Source organism: Falco rusticolus, chromosome Z (genome assembly GCF_015220075.1).
Source record: "Falco rusticolus isolate bFalRus1 chromosome Z, bFalRus1.pri, whole genome shotgun sequence".
In the NCBI taxonomy this organism is placed as follows: domain Eukaryota; kingdom Metazoa; phylum Chordata; class Aves; order Falconiformes; family Falconidae; genus Falco; species Falco rusticolus.
This window is the reverse complement of record NC_051210.1, coordinates 20,544,411-20,564,941: the sequence shown is the minus strand read 5'-3', so window position 1 is coordinate 20,564,941 and position 20,531 is coordinate 20,544,411. Positions and strand designations below refer to the sequence as shown.

The following is a 20,531-nucleotide window of genomic DNA, read 5'->3' as shown; positions in this document are numbered from 1 at the left end:
AGAGCACTTCGAGCAGCAGCTATTGCTGAAGACTCAACTTTCCTGTCCTGTTCCCCTCCCAGAACCTGGCAGCAGCAGCAGCAAGTCTGGATTTCAAGTTCCCTTCGCCCGTGCATCCTTTTCATGCCAAGAACTCTACTCTTTATCACCGGAACACCGGAACTGCAAAAGTAACTTTTTCCTGTGCTTCTGGGAGAAGCCACATTTATTTTGTTATCTCTAGGATGCTTTTTTATGCATATCTCCAGCAAGGGAAAGACAGAATCTATGTTTGAGCAACAGGGAAGGGAACTGAGGGCTAAGTACAGGACCAGGATCACTCCTAGGATTGCCACTTGTTCATCTCACGCTTGCTCTACTGGTTTGCTTGGGCAGTGGCAGCTTCTCTTCACCAAGATGGGCACTTCTAGCTGCTGCTGGAGGCTCTTCCTTTTCACTAAACCAGGACTGATTACTTACCCTCAGTGAGTGATCTCTTTTCTCCTGTGACACTACTGCTGAGTATCCTGTAAAAGAAACTTCTTACAGCTCAGAAACCTGGTGCCTAGAGAAAACTGGCATTACACTGAGCAAAAGGATTTTATCTGGTTTCTTAATGGACAAGAAACATACTTCAGAAGCTGCCACAATTCTGGAGACATTTTCAAGGAAACCTAAAGCCATGTGACATATTTGATTCTTTAGCAAAGCTGTACATGGATATTATTTGATCAGGGTTCTCAGATAATAATCACAGACCTCTGGCAGAATTGTTGGTTGTCTTGACAGTGCTATAAAACTGTAAGTTATAAAGACCTCAATGGTTTTCTCTTTTAAGCCGCTCCTGCCTCAATTGAATTGCAGACCCATTACAAGAGAGCATCCTGAAAGGGAGCTCAGCAGGCCATCCTAGTTCAACTACCTGCCGTATGGCATTTCTGATGCTTGTTGCTGGCATGCCATTTCTGACAGTTGTTTCTCCCACCTGTTCTTAAAACCCTCCAATTGCGACATCTTCCTGCAGGCTATTGTTTCCAGTGTTGTTATTACTTGCGGAAAATTTTGCTAAGATGTAACATCCATTCCCTTTTCTACAGTTCTATATTCACTGCTTCTTGTTCTACCCATAGTAGGCAATGTGCACAGAAACAGGGATGGGGCATTTATTCCCATCCTCCTTTTCAGTTGTGTAGTAGAAGACAGTTGTCTTGACTTTGTCACTTAACTTTTTTTTTTTCTTTTTTTATTTTTCCCCCCTTTTTTTCCTTTTCTGGTAACTAACTCCTTTTCACTGTTTCCTTATGGCTTTGTACTTGTGCACTTTCGAGTTTCATTGTTTGATATGTTTCTAGGTGTTCTGTCCATTTTCACAGCTAAGAAAATGTAAAGATTATCTCCTTCTACTGCATGCCCATACAGAAATCTATCTGCATGCATATGCAGACACATACATAGATGGCCAGGCCACAGCTTTTGGCATTACAAAACCCCTCAGCTGGTCTCTATTCTGCAGTTTTTCAACGTTCTACATATATCTGCACACTATCTACATGTAAGTTTATGTTCATGTCTATACAGGAAGGTCAGTAAACTCCTTTCAGGCCTTTTCCCTTCCCTTCCCTTCCAGACCCACATGATTTTATTTTGTCTTTTCTTGGAGCAGTATCGCTAACTGACAAAAGAGATATGTAAAAGCTAGTTCCATATTCTAACAGCCTCAGGATTTCTTATCAGTTTCCCAAATATGCCAAGAATAATTATTTTCCTTCCTCCCGTACACTGCTTGCCAGTAAGCACACTAGCAAAACACCTAGCTGTTGGAGTGGGAAAGGAAGTGGCTGTGCAGACGTCAGAGTAGCGTTTTCTCCAGGAAACAGATGGCTTGAGCTAGTATTTATAGCTGTCCATATATGTTAGACAAAGGCAGTCAATGTTACAAAATATGGAGTATCTGGAAACCTGGTGATGCATCATTAAATGTGTGCAAGGAGTACAGAGGGTGGATGCTGTGTGTATCACCCATTCTTTATTTGAAAGAGGTTATGCAGCACGTTAAGAACCTACCTGATTTCTCCTGGCTGCAGTCTCTGATACTTGGATCAAAGTTACTTACTGACGTGTCATATAATGAAGAAAAGGTGGGTACAAATAGTGGCCAGTGTGCAAGAAGGTGATACACCAGTGATATTGTGCAGAGGCAGAGGACGAACTGCAGGTTATCCAGTGCTTGGGCTTTTTCACTTGAGTAATTTATTCAACATAGTTTGGTGTCCAACAGCCATTTTGGTTACAGGGCATGGGCTACACTTTGTGCTCACGCACAATGGCACACTTCCTTGCAACCTCACAATGCACTTATAAAGAGAAACAAGGTTATGCAAAAGCTAATAATGTTAAAGGTTATACTTGGGTACAGCTGATGTACAGTCAGAAAGACATTTCTGAACCTACAATAGGAAATGCAATATAATTTGGGAAATTATTCCTATTATGTCATTGAGAAAACATTTCATGACAGATAATTAAGCCTTGCAGCCTGATGCTACAAATGCAGAGACTACATTTTTCACAGACCTTTCTGTCAAATTTTCATCAAGTAGGTTTTTAAATGGCTAAGAAATATTTCAAGGGTGCTAGGAGCTGAATCTTAGTCTACATACAGACAGAAGTTGTCTCATGATGAGATCTGTTCACTAATCTTTTAACTCATACCTAGCATATGATGTGCTGACATTTTTACTTTATTTTTGACTGTGTTGCATGGCCATATTCTGACATTCCTGTAATGGTAGGTGATGAAACATGCAACAGACCAGCTCTCAGAGAACACGTTTTTGAGACAGTTACCATTTTATTATAAATAAATGGATGTTGGAGTACTTCCGCCCCCCGCCCCTGTTATGCTGTCAATTGTATTTTGTTATGCCATTGATCTTATGTCAGCTTGATGTTACGAAAAGGTTTCTGAATGACAGGTACAATGAAATGAGTATTAAATCTAAACTGTTTGTCTAACTTGTCTCCTTCATCTCCTTCATACACCATACTGACTACAGTTATTTTATTCATGAGTAATCTAGTAAACCAATGTTTTTGCCCTCTAATACAAAGACTAAAAGTCAAATAAATGAAATATTACTAGAATTCTGCTCCGCTACTGCAGAAAAAAGCTCACCATCCTGCTGAAGAAATAAAGTACTGTACTTGCAGTTTTGATACTGCATGCATCCACACACTGTCCATCTCAAATACCTGAAACAATCAAATGAGTCAGTCAACCATGAAAAACCAACACTCCTAGCAAATGATTTTCATTCTTCAAAAGAGGAGACCCAGAGATTACATGAAAATGGGAATGCACTACTGCTCTCCAGCACCTTATTTATCACCTTTGGTACAGAACTACAGGACAAACACAGAAAGGTCTTACTCTGACATCTTCGGGGGTGACTTAACATGAAAAGCCATTCTTTGTGTCTGTGGTGTCCACAGATGTAGTTTTACTACAACACACATTGGTTCACCAGCAAATGACTTCACTACCTTCTTCTGATCAGAAATTCCCAACTGGACAGGGGAGGATCTTTTCTGCCAAGGGTTGTAATCAAAAGGGGTTCGTGCTTCTGTTAGAAGCTTTGGCTAACTGATACTTTCTGAAGATGTTTGCTGGAAAATCCCTGATCAGCTCTTCTGCCTCTGGGAAATGCTTATGCTTTGCTGACAGAAGCCTGACTTACTCATGCCAGGAGGGATCTGCCTGGAGGATTATAAACCAAACAGAATGAGTTATGGCACCTGGATTCTATAGCTACTAAGGATACAAATATGCAGAGTGCACTCTTCAGCCAGATGAAGATCACAAATTCAGCATTTCTCTAATAGGCATGACATCAGAGTGTACCACATGTGGGCTTTGGGGCCCTAGGTAGGAAAACCCTTACCAATTAGGAACAATAAAATCAGCATTTATACAACAGGGGTTCAACTTTTCCAGAGATAAAACCCTCCAGACACTACTTTTCATGCTTACGTCAAGTGGTCCTCTCTTTTGCACTAGCTAGCCCTGAAACTGCCTTCTGCCCCAGTGTGCTCAGGAACCACGGACAGCCATATGCACAGTACGTGTAGCTCTCACTGTGGACACCCAGCTGTGCCCACCTGTAGTCAGTTATGCCCTTACCTCGGATGGGAGTCTTCAGCACAGCATCATCTACCTGGCAGATATCTTTAACCAGGGCCACCGAACATCTTCTGGCACCCAAATCTTATCTCACTTAGTAACCTCTATTGCCCTACAATACTTGCATAATTTGATTCACCATGTGCTGTAAGAGAATATACTCTTTAGAAATTGCAACCCTACAGAGAGCAGGTGGGTTTTAAATCTTCAGTCTTTAGAACAGGCAATTTCTTTCTTCCAGGATTTGACAATACTTACACCTCAGTTGGTTTCAAATCCTTTCACAGAAATTCAGTTTTATACCGTGCTTCAGCTAGGTACTAGAAATAACTATGGCAGACGTTACACATCTCCATCCAGTCCAGATCAATCAGCAGGATTGCTGCTTCTGCCATTCACATGACTGTAGTCAACACTTCACACTCTCAAAAATGCAAATTGCCAATTTGTTGTAAACCCATCTACCAGACACAGGATCTCTCCTTCTTATGCTCTCTTTCAGCAATCTGGCAATTGTGGCACATGTGTCTCTTCTCACTTTGCATTCAGATTTTTCATATGTACACAGATGAGAAGAGGCCAAGTCAGAAGTATTGCTGTTCCTGGATGACATATATATTCTTGGAGGTTTGATTGTTTCTTTAAACAACAGAGCTCGGGTCAGCTAGAGTGTTAGGTTTATTACTGTAGCTCAAAACTCAAAGTGTTGCCAAGTGACAGATAAGAACCGTGGAAAGAAACCCAGAATTTCATTTCTGTAGGTGCATGCTTTTATTATTTCTATTTGTGGGTCTTTCTGCTAATGTCTCAATTGGCTCCATTTCATTCAGTAGTACTCTGTCCTTATCCAAAGCCCATAAGCAGCATGCTTGGGGCATTCAGTCATCTTGGCCTATGGCAACTGTATGGCCAAATGTGACACCACTCTGAAGAGTGACCCAAAGAAAGACATTTATCTCACTTAATTAAAGGCATTCAAATACTTAGTAACTTTTCAAAGAGCTTTACTGCTTCAACTTCCCCCGTAGTAGGTAGAAAGGGACTGGTACTCCTGTAAATGAAATACCTACAATAGGTAGGATGAACCACACTCAAGTCCCATTCTCTTCCCACTGACCAGAAAGGAAGCCCAATGGTCAAGAAGAATACAGCAAAAGACAGGCGAGAGGAAATGCATGGAAAGCAACTCCATTGCACTTCATCAAAATCCTCCTGAGTATCCACATTATTTACTTGTTGGTTCTGCAATTGCAGGAATTTAATTTGCATAACCTCATAATTTTTTATGTCCCTGCCCACTGCAGGGAGGTTGAAACTAGATGATCTTTAAAGGTCCCAAACCACTTTATGATTCCATGATTATGTTTGTGACAAAAGAGTTCTTTGGCACACTTCCTATGACTTCCCTATGTTCTATTAGAACAGTCAGTAAAAGAAATCCTCACGTATTTGTATCTTTCTCATCAAACTGTGGCTGTCTTCAAATGGAAACAGATCAATATAATCGAAATAAAGCAAATATACACATACATATTTGATACAATTAGATGTGTCAAGTAAAGGTTGCATAGTAGTCTGGTTTTGTATGTTGTGCTGTATGAAACACTTGCAGAATGTGCTCACAGTTTACTAGAAATGAATTCAGTGAGGGGTTGCATTTTCTCTGAAAGGTTCAAAGAACATTCAATAAAAGGATCAGGACAGCTTTAAAAGAATACGGACTGGGTCTTAGCAGATTTCTTGGTAATTTGAACAGAGCTGAGCACATTGTCAGTGTTTGGCAAGTAACAATAAATGGTAATTTAAAATCACATTTATGTTTTCTTTTTATTTCTACACATTTTAAAGCTGAAAAAGGACCATTAAACATTAAAGCAGTTCCTGACTCAACTGACTGACTGAACTGAAATCCTGGACATTGTTTCATTACCAAACAAACACCAAAGAGACCAATAAAACACTTAGAGATCAAAAGATGAAAGAGTGAAGCACGAGAAGTATCTGCACTCAGTGTGTCCTATTAACACTGTCTTTATTTCCTTTTTACAAAAAATAGAAACAACAACAGATAAAAAATACTCAAAAAAAAAAGAATCACTGCTTTTGCCTTGGTCTCACTGAGGAGCTGAGCAGGCAGAGTCCTGGCTGAAACTTCAACAGTATAAGCCATTGACAAAAGGAAATCAAGATATATGACAATATATCCATGCAAGACACAAAGTACAAAATGTGGTCTGTGGCCCAACAAACACTTTGGAGGTTGCCTGTGTCCTAACAATTTTCAAATTGTTACTTTTGCTCACCCATGCCTTTACACAGCACAGCTTACAAACAAGTTACATATACACATATATCATAAAAAAGTTTTGTATATGGTCTAACTGCTACAAATTAAGGCATCCTAACAGCTGCTGTTTTGCTGGTGAGGGGTATGTCTCATACTAGTGTTTCAGAAGGATATGTTTCAGGTATTTCAGACAAAGTGAGACATCATGAGGTGTGGTTTAGAGGAAGAATTCCTGCAGCTCTGGTTCTTCAGTACTTTTTTGACTGTCAGATTTCTGGCTTTTCCTACTGATGTCATCATTCCTGGAGAGAAAAAGAAGAAAATTAAGCATGATAACACTAATAATATAAAGGGATTTGCCTTGTGTTTGTTTACCCTGGTTCATTCCATTTGCAAGTATTGAACTCTGAATTAATCTTTCTCTCTGGGCTTACTTCCCCAGACATGTACTGCACAAAATACTTCTCAATACTGTGATTCTTATTGACTTTCTTGTAGCTCTTATTCTGAAATCAAAACTGAAAACCAATGGCATGATGAAGAGCTTTTTAAGTCACAGCATTAATTAGTATACTGTCATAATGCTCTAGTAATAATGGACAGAATGTAAAAAAATTCCTTGTCCTTTAGGGAAAAGTACCATAGTGGTACATCAAGCATTAGACATATCCTATTTGGTTTTGACTCTACCTGTAAGGGAATCATCTAGTCCCCATTAATGATCAACACAGACAAATAAAACAACTTTAGAAGGTAATTCATTTGACTTAATTTATGTGTCTGCTTAAGCAGAAGATGGTGGCAAAAAGGCCATAGGAAAAATGGCAAGCAGTAATTCTCTTCCTGACATGGGACCTATATCTCTTTTAACACTGTAATTTAGGTAAAATCTCAATTCAAACATTTAAGATTTTATTACAAACAGATACAAGTATAATTTCTTTGTAGTGTGTCTTCATTTCCACACTGTAACTTAAAAAAGAAAGAAAAAAACCCTCACTCCTATTGATTGTGTATGAGGCTCAAATGATAGCTTGCCAATTAAAGTAGAAAAATTAAATACTATTTGTAACCCTCAGTTTCTTCACTTCCTTTCATATGCCCTTGTTCTGAATCCCCAGTCTGTTCTCCTCTCTTCAACTAATGTTCCAGCTGAAGTATTCTTGATTAAGCATCCAGCCAACAGCAAATTTCAAACAGGTTAAAAGGCTCATTTTTAGTTAGTACTGCTGTATAGTGAAACTCCGACAACACAATCCTTACTAGCTGGTGTGTTGCTGCAAAAGACAGATACTAGCAGGAGGTTAACCACAGCAAAGGGCAAGAGTATGTGTGTAAAAAGTCTGCCTGACACTCACATATTTGTGAGCCTGTTGCTTGTAAAACAGAATAGCTGTATTCCAGTCTACAATCACCATAAAGAACCAAATATCCCAAAGAGACTGATACTCAGGATGCTCACAAAACCTTGTGGTTACTTCAGAATTTAACAGAAGCTGATCTTCTTAGGGACCACGGCTGTGGGTCCTAATGAGAGAGCATAAGGGATAATTTTATTTTAAAATCCCCTTCACTCTTCTAAATTGCTGTTGCCACATACCCAAAACATGAACAAAAGACACAGAACTGAGCTAGGCAAGGCAGAATTTGTAGGACGGAGTCTGAGGAGGTAAAAGATGAGCAGTTAACTTCTTTGCCATAACTACTTTTTGGCACTTAATACACATTGCTGTTACTAACAGCATGTTTAGTGTTAGCCATGGAACTTTATTGAAGGATGCTTTCTAAGGCTAAGATTATTTACATCAATTAACTACTGCATTAGCTTAGACTTGCAGCACTGAAAGACCCTGTGGGCAGGTCCTCCAAGTAGAGACTAGGCACTCCGAAGACCCCCTTTTGCAGCCTAACAGTTGCACTGACACCTTGAAGAGGATCATTTTTAGCTAATGCAGATGCCTCTAAGTGACAATGTTGAACAGACATGCCTTTTATAATTGTGCCTGCTGATATGAAGGAAACTTATTACCAATATTACTAATTACTAGCCACATTTCTAATATCTTTTGGTGCCTGTGTCATCACAGAAATACTGAACGTCCCCTCATGCAACAGGCACTGATGCATACTCATAACAGTTCACAACAGAATGACTATAAATTCTCTGGGACAAAGCCTTAATTACTTTCATATTGATTTTATACTGTACTAGTTTGAATCATAACTATTTTATTAGAAATACATATAAGCATTCTTTTTTTAGAGTATATCTGAATTGTAATTTATTCAGCAGTAGATCTGTCAGTGGGATACCTGTTAGGTTAGACCCACCTACTGTTTTAGAAGCTTCTCCCGTCTGGTATCTGACAGAAACCTGATGGTAGGTTCTGCTGATTGCCCCTGACATATGAAGCAATTTTTGCTGTTGATAGCTGCAGCTAATGCATGGTTTTGTATTGATACGGTGAGTTAGTGCTTACTTTAATGTACTGCAGATCTCATATGATTTAAAGTGTGGGAAAGAACTGTTCATTGGCATACATGTAAGATGGAAAAAACTACAAGCATTTGCTTGGAGTCATAATATGCAAGAAATTAGCCAATCCTTCCAAAAGCAGAAAAAATATCCCAAGCCATCCTGAACATCCCAAATTTACTCTAGGGCCCTAACAAAAATAGGGTGTATAAAATTTTAATCAGACACTAGAAAATTTAATAAAATCCTCTACTACTAAGCTGTGACCAGTTTGAAAAAGTAAACTACAAAACCTTGATGTACTTGGGTATTTTGAATGAAAAAATGAAACAAACTAAATAAAGAGAAGCTAAAGAAAAGAAGCTGAAAACTGGCGGGCTGGAATGCCATCTGACTGAAGATAGATTTTGTATAATGACTTCAGATTTCAGAACATTCTAATAAAATTCCCTATATAAAGCTCTAAAGTTAAAATGGTTTTGGGATTGTATCCAGAAATATAACTCCCCAATATAACAGTCTACAAAGGTTTAAAACACCAAGACTAGACACTTTTCTAGAAAGGTGGGTTTTTTTTCAAAAGAACTCTGCAGTGGTAATTACACAGCCTCCCTAGACCATCCAGTGAAAATTCAGACAGTGTCCAGGGGCTTGTAGCGTACATGACGGTGATGTTGTATTATTTAAATTTCACAGGCTACAGGGCAGCATGCAGCAGTCTAAGAACAGGCACACATTTTGCTGTTCAAAAATCACAGCCATACCAAAAGGCATCACAAACACTAGCTCAGAAGCTCGGAGAGCCTTCAGGTCTGTGTTCTGCTTTCATCAAGCACAATACATCTTCCCTTCTTATGTGATTTTTGGAAATCTCCTGCCACAGACTCTGGCACACAATTTGCCCACCTCTGTCCTAACCTGTGGGTACAGCAACAGCCTCCTGAAGCTGTACCCCTAGTGCACTCTGCTCCTTGTTCCCTACTCTCTGGTTTTCCACATGCCGACCACCATGGGGGCATCCTCAGGACTGGTACCCAGATCAGCAGTCCTGGAGGGACAGCCAGGAGTCCAGGACCAACCTTCACCCTCCCAGCAAGTGACTCTGCAGTGGCAGCCAGGCCTTCCCAGTCTCTCGCTGCTTCTGGGGAAATACCATGCTGCCAGGGATTTGTCACAGAAAAGCATCTGCACAAAGCAATACTGAATTGCAACAACTGGCTACATCTGGGAGATGGCTCTAACTTTAAGGATGAAATCAATGGGTTTGTATTACTCCAGAGTCTGGACAGACAGACGGGTGCTTTGACTGGAGGCTGCCCACTGATGCTCCCTCAAACTGCTGCTGTGCGGTCAGTTTCCGTACTAGAATTTCTCTCTTTGCTTTCAGAAGCGAATGAAACTGCCTGGAAACCTTACAGTTCTGCTCCTGGTTTCACATATACTGTGGCAATGACTTCAGAACAAAATTCCCATTTCCACCATGGAAATAGGAGTTTTTAAGTATGGGAAGTGCCTGGCATTAGAAAACAAGCAAAAAAAAAAAAATTATTACACATTTAGAAAAGGGTAACTTAAAAGTAATTTAGGTTCCCGAACTGCAGAATGACTAATTTACAATTTCCCAGAAGTATCTTTGTATCTATAATTTTGGTGTGAATAGCAATCATTTCCAGGCCTAATTAAAGCATCTGCATCTCAGCGTAACAGAAAAAATTATCATCACAAGAATTAGTGAGTGTTAAGGGTTGATAAAAATGACAGGTACTTTTAACAAAGCATTTTCTTAAAAAAATCCCACATATTATCAAATGATGTTTTTTCCAACATGTCTTTATGGACCTTGAGGGACTGGTCTCTATCTGACTGAATACTCTTGATGAACCACATCTAAATTAAAGAGTTTGAACACAGTCAAATTTACCAGAGTTTTAAAAGACAGATTTAACTTCAAAGTCTGAGAGAGAGTAAGAAAAATGTGTGAAAAGAGGACAGCACTAGACTTACAGTACAGCATTCTGCCTCATGTTGTCTGTACTCTCCATTTAGATACGAACTCTGGTTTTTTTGCTCTCCTCAGGAGAGGAAATTTAATTTCCATTCTCATCTGGTACTTGACTTTCATTCAACAGAGGCTGAATACTCAGCCAAAGTGCACTATACTCCCTGGTGGATTTACGAGTATGAATACTTTCTATACTTGCTTGGATATGAAAGCCTGTAGCCAGTTCAATGGTGACATCAACAGAAATCCATCACAAATTTCTGCTTTTCTAGGAATTTAGATGTTCATTTGTTCATCTATTTCCTGTCTTGTGCATCAACGAATTCCAGTATTTCAGTTATGAATAACACTAGCAGACACAGGCAATTTGAGAAAAAAAAGCAACTGAGGTGCTAAACATCAACATGCATATGCACATACCAAGCATAGTTACACAGAAGTTCTTCATTCAGCATGCTAGAAGAAAGACTGGTGTAGCTGAAGTGAGGACCCTAAGGAAGTACAACATCATATCAGTTAAAAACATGCACTGAGGTTACCACATGCGTAATGGAGGTCTACCAAAACATGCGGTCAAATAGCCACAACATTTTAACAGATTTCTTTTTCAGTTAGTAAATGAGGTTGAATCTGTTACCCCTTTAAGATGTGCGCCATGGTCCTTTGTGTTGGTATGAAAATATATTCTTCCCACTGTTTCGATGTTGGCAACTATGACATGCAAACATGGCCTTTTCACAGACAACATGCATTTTACAGCGCAAGCATCAATACTGTTATAATTACCTCATCAAACTCTTTAGATTTCTTAGAGAACTATGAAAAATGCTTGTGACCTTGCAATCTATCAGAACATCTTTGAAGACAGACTGTCTTTTCCTCTGTCACTATAAAATCTGAATCACTCTTGAAAAAAAATTGCCGTCGTGTAATGAAAATACTTCTATGTTAAATTGGCTGTTCAACTAGACGGTGTATGTCTTTAAAAGCCCCAATCAGTAGTTCATACTGTGATTCTGAGTAGACTTTAACAAATGTAGTCCCACTTCAATTTACCCTATTAGGTCTCCTTTGAATTTTTTATTTCATTTCACATTCTGCTATAGCACTACTGCTCCAGCAGTACCCATTAACATGGCCTGCTCAGTGTTTTCCAGCTCTCTCTTTCCACTGTTTCTTTTCCATACTAATTTTGCCTCCTCTGTGCCTAAGATTTTCCTGCGTTTTTCTCCCATTACCTTGTCATACTTTTTACAGTATATAATTCACTGTTCCTCCTCCTCCTCTTGGCTGGCTTTATGTTCTTTTTTTTCATCTTGAAATTATTCTTTTGCCTCATGTCTTTCCATCCACCCCTTCCCTCCCATCCTGTCTTTCACAGTGGATTAAATCATCTACCATTCCTTCTCACTCAACTCTTTATTGTATCTCCAGATGCTCGCACGTCTCTCTGCTCCACAAACACACTGTGCTCACAGTATTTCCTAATTCTGCCTCTTTCATGCAATACCTCTTCCTTTCTCTTGGAAGATACATTTGGTCAAAGTATTTTCCCCTTTCTTTTGAACAAGACAGCCAGCCTCCTAACTGGAGACACCCTCTTTCTGTTGGGATCCCAGAAAGGGCACTGTGTTGACTGCAGTGAGGGGATTATCTAGGTCCAGTACATTTTGCTACAGACCCACCATATGATCTGGCATGAGAAGACTCTGTGCTATAAGGAGAGGGTGGGTAAAAAGAAGGCTGGGTAGTGACAGCTTCAACACCTAGGGGATGGCTGTAGCTCCCACAGAAGCAGGAAGGACCATTCCTGCTATTTTTTCTTTATATTCTATTACTTATTTTTATCCTGTTGGCCTCATCGGTCTTGGCTCTAGGACAGGACAGGGCCAGTCCTTCAGTTATTTACTCTTCAGAAATCCCATGGACTCAAGTGTGACATTCTCATTGTATGACTTGTCATGCAGAGCAACATCAAACATAATTTTCAGGTGAGTCATGTCTCTGTGGAAAGCTTTCAACACAGAACATGTGAACCACGGGCACTAAGAGTAAAGGCTCTGTACCCAAGCAATATCTGCTAGTCCTTGGAAAAGCCTTCCAAAATTAAAACACTGGATGGGCTTTCTACAGGTCAAACAGAGTGAAGTATTGGTGTGCATCCTTCTGCTATAGAAAGGCAGGAAAAAGCAGCTGTCAAACTTATTACTTAAAGAGAGAAGAGAAAAAAAAATGCCCTTCCTCCTTTCAGTGCACTCACTGGCTTGTTTCTTCCTTTTGTAAGAGCTGCTGGATTTCCCTTGCTGTCTGCTGTCTTCCTTCCTAATGAGGTAAAAGGCAGCGTTGATGAGGTTTTGATCAGGTTTGCAGTTTGACAGTTGTTGTTGTTATTTTGGTTGCCACTCAGCGTCTCCATTATGGACCGAAAGGTTCCAAAAGGCCTTTTCAGCTGGTCCCCCACTGGCTCCCCAGAGCTGGGGGGAGCCCGAATGAGTCCTTTGCTCTGGTCTTTATCCTTTTCCTCATTCAGTTCTGACTCTGCTAGCTCCACCTGCACCACAGGCTCCTCGAAAGTCACTCGGAGTTTCAGATTTTGGGAGGTTCTGCGCTTTGAAGACGGAGACTTGAGAGCACTCTTAGGGCTGGTGGCAACCTTTTGAGCAGTGGCACTGTCCATGCTGGATGGAGAGTTGTCTCCACAAAATTGGCTCTGAGGAACACTACCAGACTGATACGGGGCTTCATTATCTGGATCGCTGCTCTCTGAAGTAGGGGACGGACTGTGGCCATCCACGGACTTAGAGGCCCTGATACCAAAAGGGAAGCGGCGCCCTGCTGCAGAAGTGTGTTTCTTAATCATCAGGTGCAAACTCTCTGTGCTTTCAACACTCTCCACTATGGGCTGAGGTCTTGGTTTGTCAGTTCTTTTCACAGAGGTGTTCTTGTGGTCCTCAGAATTAGCTGAGTCTGTGTCAGACTCGCTGAGTGACCTCTGCATTAGCTGTCTCAGTCTAGCTAACTTCAGCTCCCTTTTCTCTGGCAAAATCTTCTTCACGTTCTTGGAGGATGCATGAGCATCCTGAAATTCCAAAGTCAGCTTTTCCTGCATACAGACATTTTCAGAGATTTCCTTCCCCAGCAACTGGCGCAAGATTTTATCTGAGTCCTCATCTTTTATCTTGGCTCGACTGCGACTAGAAGTTCCCAAGCTGCCAAGAATCTGAATCCCATCTTGGGTGTTCAATTTACTTTTTGGTGGAGACAGTTCATCTGCTTCAGATGGTTTCCACTGGGGTTTGCCAGAAGCAGGAGATGATGGCAAGCTTAAAAAAAAAAAAAAAAAAAAAAAAAAAAAAGAGGAGGAAATACCATAGCCAAATTAATGCACATATAAAATGTGAAACTGCCATTTCCAGTGTATGTGTCTGTCTCAGCTTATTGTTACTTATCCTCTTCATCGCTACTCACATGGAATTCATTACCATGATGCCACAGTGAAGATTACACAGAGGAGGATGTAACCCTGCTTCCACTCCTAATTACGATCTGAGTCTCTTCACTTTCTCTTACAAACAAAATTCCTTAAAATCAAAACTTGGAATGGTTATTTCAATGCCAAAGATGACTTTCTGAGGGAAACTTTAAAGAAACTACTGTTTCCTATTTGTAGGAGTTGACATGTCTTAAAAGGCAAAAAAAAAAACCCCTCAAGGCCAAATGCCTACTATCCAAGTCACATCATGATACAAAAGTAGCTTATTCTAAATACTGTGAAAGCACCATCTGTCTGCATAGCAATGATTTCATAAATCTAAACTTCATCTGGTATTAATAATAGTCTTATAAGACCTCATAAAAAGTCAGGGCCATTTGCACTCAAAGCCTTTTCAGATACGAAATACTGAAAAGCGTGAGAAAGGTGACATGAATTTATTTAAATACTATTACAATAATAAATCAAATTTAGAACTCCAAATGTTATATATCAAGGAAAACGCAATCTCAGGTAAGTCTGATTTGCAAAGAACATAAATTACAGAGGCCAGTTCTTTCCCCATGACATATGCCAGAGCTCATAATACTCCACATTCTTATTTTAAACCACCTTTCCTCTAAGCAAGGGTAAGGTGACAAAATTAAGGTTGGTGTGAAGCACTGAATTAATGTATTTTATTTCTTTCTTGACAAGCAACTTATACTCTGATGAGTCTATAGTTCTCACAGTGTACAAAATTCACACACCTATACTGGCTACCTTATCTTCAACTAATTTTGCACTTTTTCTCCTGTGGCAAAGTGAAACAGACACTGAAGAATACGCACGTATCTACAATAGACATTCCTAGTAAATGGGATAGGTTCTTTTAGATCTGCTACTGGTTCCTTGGATCATGATAATATCCACAGTGAGTTTTAGCTGGAAGGAAAAGTAGTAACCAACTATGAAATAAAATAATCATCATTTTCAGACTTGCTTATTTGGCTAAAAAGATATTGAAACTTACCCTTTAACAGGAATAATGAATGATGAGAGATCTGCTCTCACCTGATCTTATCTAATAGAAAGAAAAACAGTCCTGGTGTTCAACAGGACTCAGATGCGAGACCACTTGGAAAGACCAGTCAGCAAAAATCACAGAAACCAAATGAGCTGGAAGACCGTGTTTGCTCCCATTGTCCCTGTTGAGCTGGTAGGCAGGGAAGACAAAGATCATGATTCTAAAAAAACCAACAAGACAACTCTTTCCAGTGTGGTTTTCTACTTCAGCAGGAGTCTGGAGTTTACAGTCCTTTCCTAGCTGACGTTCCTTTACACAAATGCATTTCCAGTCCCAATGCCTTTGTCATCTACTTTTGCAACTATTTGCACTTGTCTAAAACACAGACTCAGAAATTCAGAGATATGCAGCACTTGTCCAGAAAAGCACTTGAGATTCTTTGAGAATGGAAAAAAAGCAGTCACTGATCCTGAGTTCATGCTTGATGACCCAAAGCTCTGACCATCAATGACTGCAGAAGCTCTTACGCTGGCTTTATATTTTAACATATAAGTAGCTCCCTAACAACTCTGTAACAGGAAGAAGTGCTGTATATGTCTTCCAGAGAGGAACTCAGATAGAAGATATAGATATAGAAAAGAATGATAAATCAAGTCCTATTTGCATGTGAGTAACTTAATTCCCTTCAAAGTCTTCTTCAGATTGCTATCAGAGAGAAGTCGTGTGCTTGCTTCACTTCCATGCATCACGCTGGAAGTCCATGGCAGAAGTCAGAGAGATATGTTAGCAGACTCCAGATCCAGTCCTATGCCTTTACCTTCCTCCTCTTTAATGGTACTCAGTTTGTGTCTATTTCTAGGACTTCTGACAGGATATGTAAACAATACATAAAATTTCTGGAGTTTTGACATTTTATACAAGCTACTGCAGCCAAAAGATTTAATGAGTGTAAGGAGTCTCATTAATATGAAATCAGGTTTTGTTTTTGGTAACTGGCTTTTTGAATTATGGCTGGCAATAATGTACAGTGGAACACCACAAGCTCAAACTTTACAACTTTCCTAGGGGTGTCTAGGTTCCTCTGCTATTCATCTAATACAAAATATATTTTATTCCACTGTAAATCTGATTTTCACTCTGCTGGGAAACAGGGACTATTCACTTCATACTCAATATTTCTCATATGTATACAACATCACACACTGTCAAATTCTAGAAATCCAGCTCCAGGCCCATGAGGTAAAACCCCATATTTAGTTTACAGAACACATCTATTATTTACATAGGTCACAGATTCTCTTGATAACTGATATGCCACAAAACTGTGTAAATCCAGGCTGCTGCACAATTCCAGGCACCTTACCTTGGGGATGTGGGCAGTGACTTGCCCTCTGACCGCTGGGCTTCTAAAAGCTGCTGGAGTTGGTTCTGTAATGTCACACGTTCCACTGTCTGCCTGCAGGAAAATGTAAGACTGTTTACCTTGAACTGTAAAACTGTCAGCATTAGTAAGCTGTACGATAACTGACACTACCCGTTCAGCCTTGTATTCAGAAAGAAGTCCTCTTCACCTATACTTTACATAGTAAAGAAATAAAAAGAGAAATTATAAATAGTAACAGAGAGTTTGTACTTGCGGACATTGTGTGACCACTGTACAAGACCAATTGAGAGACACTTGTCTTGAGATTATACTTTACATAAGGACAAGTGTGGGACCATATGCAGCTGTCAATTGGAACCGAGTGATCCACAAGAAAATAATAGTCAGGAAACAAATATATGGCACAGCAAACTTAGGGACACTTGGTTCTTACCCATTTGTGTAAAGGAAGAGGAAAGGGCCAGGTTAAGAAGTCACTTACATTTAGTGGATGGCTTTTACTCAGCTAAATAGCTCAGACAAGTGCTCTCTCCATTTCTATCCGCAAATGAACTCAGAGAAGCCTTTGCCCACCAGGAAGGGCTGGTCCAATCTTCTTCAGCTGCAGGATGGAGCTAAGTACGACCCCTGTGTATTCAGGGGAGTAGAAAAAACTACACCTGCTTGCTGCCCAACCTTACCAAAAGTCCTACCTGTGCTCTGCACCCACCTTATACTCAGTAGTGCTGTACCTACTGCAGTCTATCACTTTGTGTGGTGCTGTGATCTACACTGCTTTGTAAATAACTTTAGAGACCAATGTTTAAAAAAATTGTAATAGTAGATATATATCATTAGTAATACGAAGTGACATCCATACCAGAAACTCCATTTACCACAGAACTGTAACCACAATCTCTGTTCTCCTGCCTCATACTTATTTCCATAGAAAGGACTCAGTTGAACCAGACAACCTGCAAACCTTCAAGCAGTTCTATGAAAACAAAGCAATGGATCAATTTGCCACAAAGAGTTCTTCTACCTCTCCCTGCTCCCATCCAATTTAGACCTTCCATTCTAACATCAAAACATCCCTTTAGCTTGTCGACCACCACAGATAGCATTCAATTTTGTTTAGTGCCCTGTAAGTTCCAGTGCCTCTAAACACTGCACAGACAGAATTGTCGGGAAACTATCAGAACACAAGAGATGTACAGCTATACTGTCTTTCACCTAGATTACAAATGGTACATTTAGTTTTATTCCCTGACAAAATGACCATGTGAAAATGGCTTTTTATCTGGTTCTCTCAGGATCTGTTTCTGTTCCTGCAGAAGTAACATAGTTTTAGTACTTTTATTCTTGTTGGATCTGCAGATCTAATACAGTTCTCCACCAGTGAGCTGGACTCTTTCCTAGCTCGCATGCCATCAGAGAAGAGTTAGCTGAGTTCCAAATGCAGTCTTTATAACTGGCAATGTCAAAGCCAGAAAGAATCCAGATGACTTTTTAGACGAGGGGCTGTATTTGCAGGGCTGGCAGAAAACAAATGTTTTACTTTCAACGTATCAGAGTGGATCTAAAAAGTGCTACAGAAATAAAGGTGGGATCTCAACATATTGCCTTGCTATCACATTTTACAACACAACCATGCTTTATGTACATCCTTTCTTCCTTTAATTTTCCATCTTCTTTCCTCTTGCCTACACACCGCCTTAGACTATTTTAAAATTACTCCTACCATCTGTCAACATTGGCTTATATTGCAACTCCCCAGATACTCTCTTTTAAGAGCAAGGGAAATTTTCATTTGAGATTAGACTGTGATGCAATTTATCTGTTTTATTTGCCTTTTATGCTTCCTTCAACTTCTATTTCTAAATATCTAAATAATGTAGCTAACAGCTTCCTACGCTTTTAGGTTTAATGGAAATTTCTGACACCTCTTCTACTGAGTTAATGTTCTCATACCACTTAAACATTTTATTGTGCTAAAAGAATTAAAGTTTCCTCCATTTTCACTAGTTAGTAAATAGCTCACAGAAATCCATGCATCTTGCCAGCACTATCCCTGAAGACATATAACTAGATATATATCTATAAAAGATATATATATCTAAAATAAAATTGAAAACAAGGGATCACAACTTCGTGGAACAGCAATATTTTTAAAGTATTAAACCTAGACTGATTTAGGAAACTAGATCACTGTAGCTTCAGGGGTAAGAGGGTCCACTTATTTATGATATTTAATGCCCCAGTTCTGAGGGTCTTAGCTTAGACGACGTTCCCAGTAAGTAATATGTAAGGACTCTTCTGTGTCTACTTAGAAATTGTGGACCCCAGCTACCTCCTAATGAAATCAAGGAGCTCATTAACTGAACGGGCAACAGGCTAAGACACTGGACTCTGCTGAAGTATCTTTCATAGTATGTTGCCTTACTTTTCTGTTTTGTTTCAAATAAAACAAGAATGGCCACACTACAAAGCAGAAAATAAAACAGCTTAACTAAGTGAAAAAGAGATGAACATTGTAAAGTATATACTGGGTTTCTTACGGTATGTCTATATAACACTTACTACCACAAAAAAAACACCCAACAACCCAGCCTCAACCAACAAACAAACCAGCAACTCGTACACACCTTACCATACTACAACAATAATTTTTTATTCACCTATTCTTACAGCTATTCGTATGAAGTTTCAGGAAAATCATGGATTTTTGTAACAGAACACAGAAAAGTGGTGGATGTAACAGAGGATATTAAAGTACTTTCTCATCTTCGTCTTTTGACTCATGGTTTGCTTTGATCTTTGCCTTGCCTTGCTTTTGATAGTGTATCAAAAGGATCAATAAGTGTCTCCATTAATTGCTTTGCACATTCAGGTCCATAAACATAGGACAGTCAACCCTTTGGGAATGCAGGTAGAAAAGTCTGTCATCAAGCAGCATTGTAAAAGTCATCTAGGGAAGCATTAATTTTATGTCATTAGTTCTGACTTGGTCTCTTCAGGCCAGGAAAGCCCAAACAATACAAGTAATTACTACTAGTGTCATCAGTGTTAGAAACCATGTATTTGTGCAGGCAGGCATTTTCTACACTAGCAACTAAGGTTTTTTTAGGAAGATGAAATCAGTGAGGGAATAACTAAGATTGTAAGACCTATGGAGACCTCTGGAAATAAAATGAAAGCCAATATTTTGTATAGACTTTTGTGACTGTCCTAAGCATTTAGTTTAGTTCAGAAAGTCCTAGTGGACTGACCAAACTTCTTTAATTAGCAAGAGATGCAAGCCAAAGCTTTAGTTTTGAAGCCAGTAACAGAAGTATTTGTGGGCCAGTTTTCTTTTTACCTATTGAAAGAATTGCTTGGTTCCTTCCCTGTTTTGGGGAAAAGTCTCTGTTAATCCACTTGTGAAGATTTGATGGAACATTTGTAGTTACTACTTATTTCTTTCTTTCCAATATAAAGGCTTTTCTCTCTGAGCCTACTCAGAAGGTTTTGCTATACTCCTCTGTGTTTGTCAGCTGCTTTGGATCAAAGAGCTGAAAGATGTGAAGACTGTGGCAAAATGTGATTTTATTGCTTCAGTATTGTGCCTTCTTTCAGGGATTGCTCCCAAGAGTGTGATGGACTGGGATAACTTCTCTCTAAAACTGTTCTCTGTTGCCTTGATGACTGGAAGAGCTAAGAAGAAGAGAATGAAAGACAGTACTTCCTTCTTTGGTTTAGGACCTTC

The 20,531-nt window shown here is 39.5% G+C and overlaps 1 protein-coding gene across 3 annotated transcripts in view; it reads right to left on the bottom strand.

The window, feature by feature from the left end:
• Nucleotides 1–6,174: 6,174 nt before the first annotated feature.
• LOC119141625 (synuclein alpha interacting protein) overlaps nt 6,175–20,531 on the bottom strand; it is an 84,417-nt gene continuing 70,060 nt past the window's right edge. For 2 of the 3 annotated variants that reach the window (XM_037374101.1, XM_037374100.1), the window contains exons 9-12: nt 16,787–16,879; nt 13,185–14,247; nt 11,345–11,415; nt 6,175–6,748 (exon numbers count right to left, since the gene is read on the bottom strand). In XM_037374101.1, coding sequence (XP_037229998.1) covers nt 6,664–6,748; nt 11,345–11,415; nt 13,185–14,247; nt 16,787–16,879 — 1,312 coding nt within the window. In that variant the 3' untranslated portion in view covers nt 6,175–6,663. The remainder of the gene's footprint in view (nt 6,749–11,344; nt 11,416–13,184; nt 14,248–16,786; nt 16,880–20,531) is intronic. The other variant, XM_037374102.1, reaches the window with a different exon arrangement.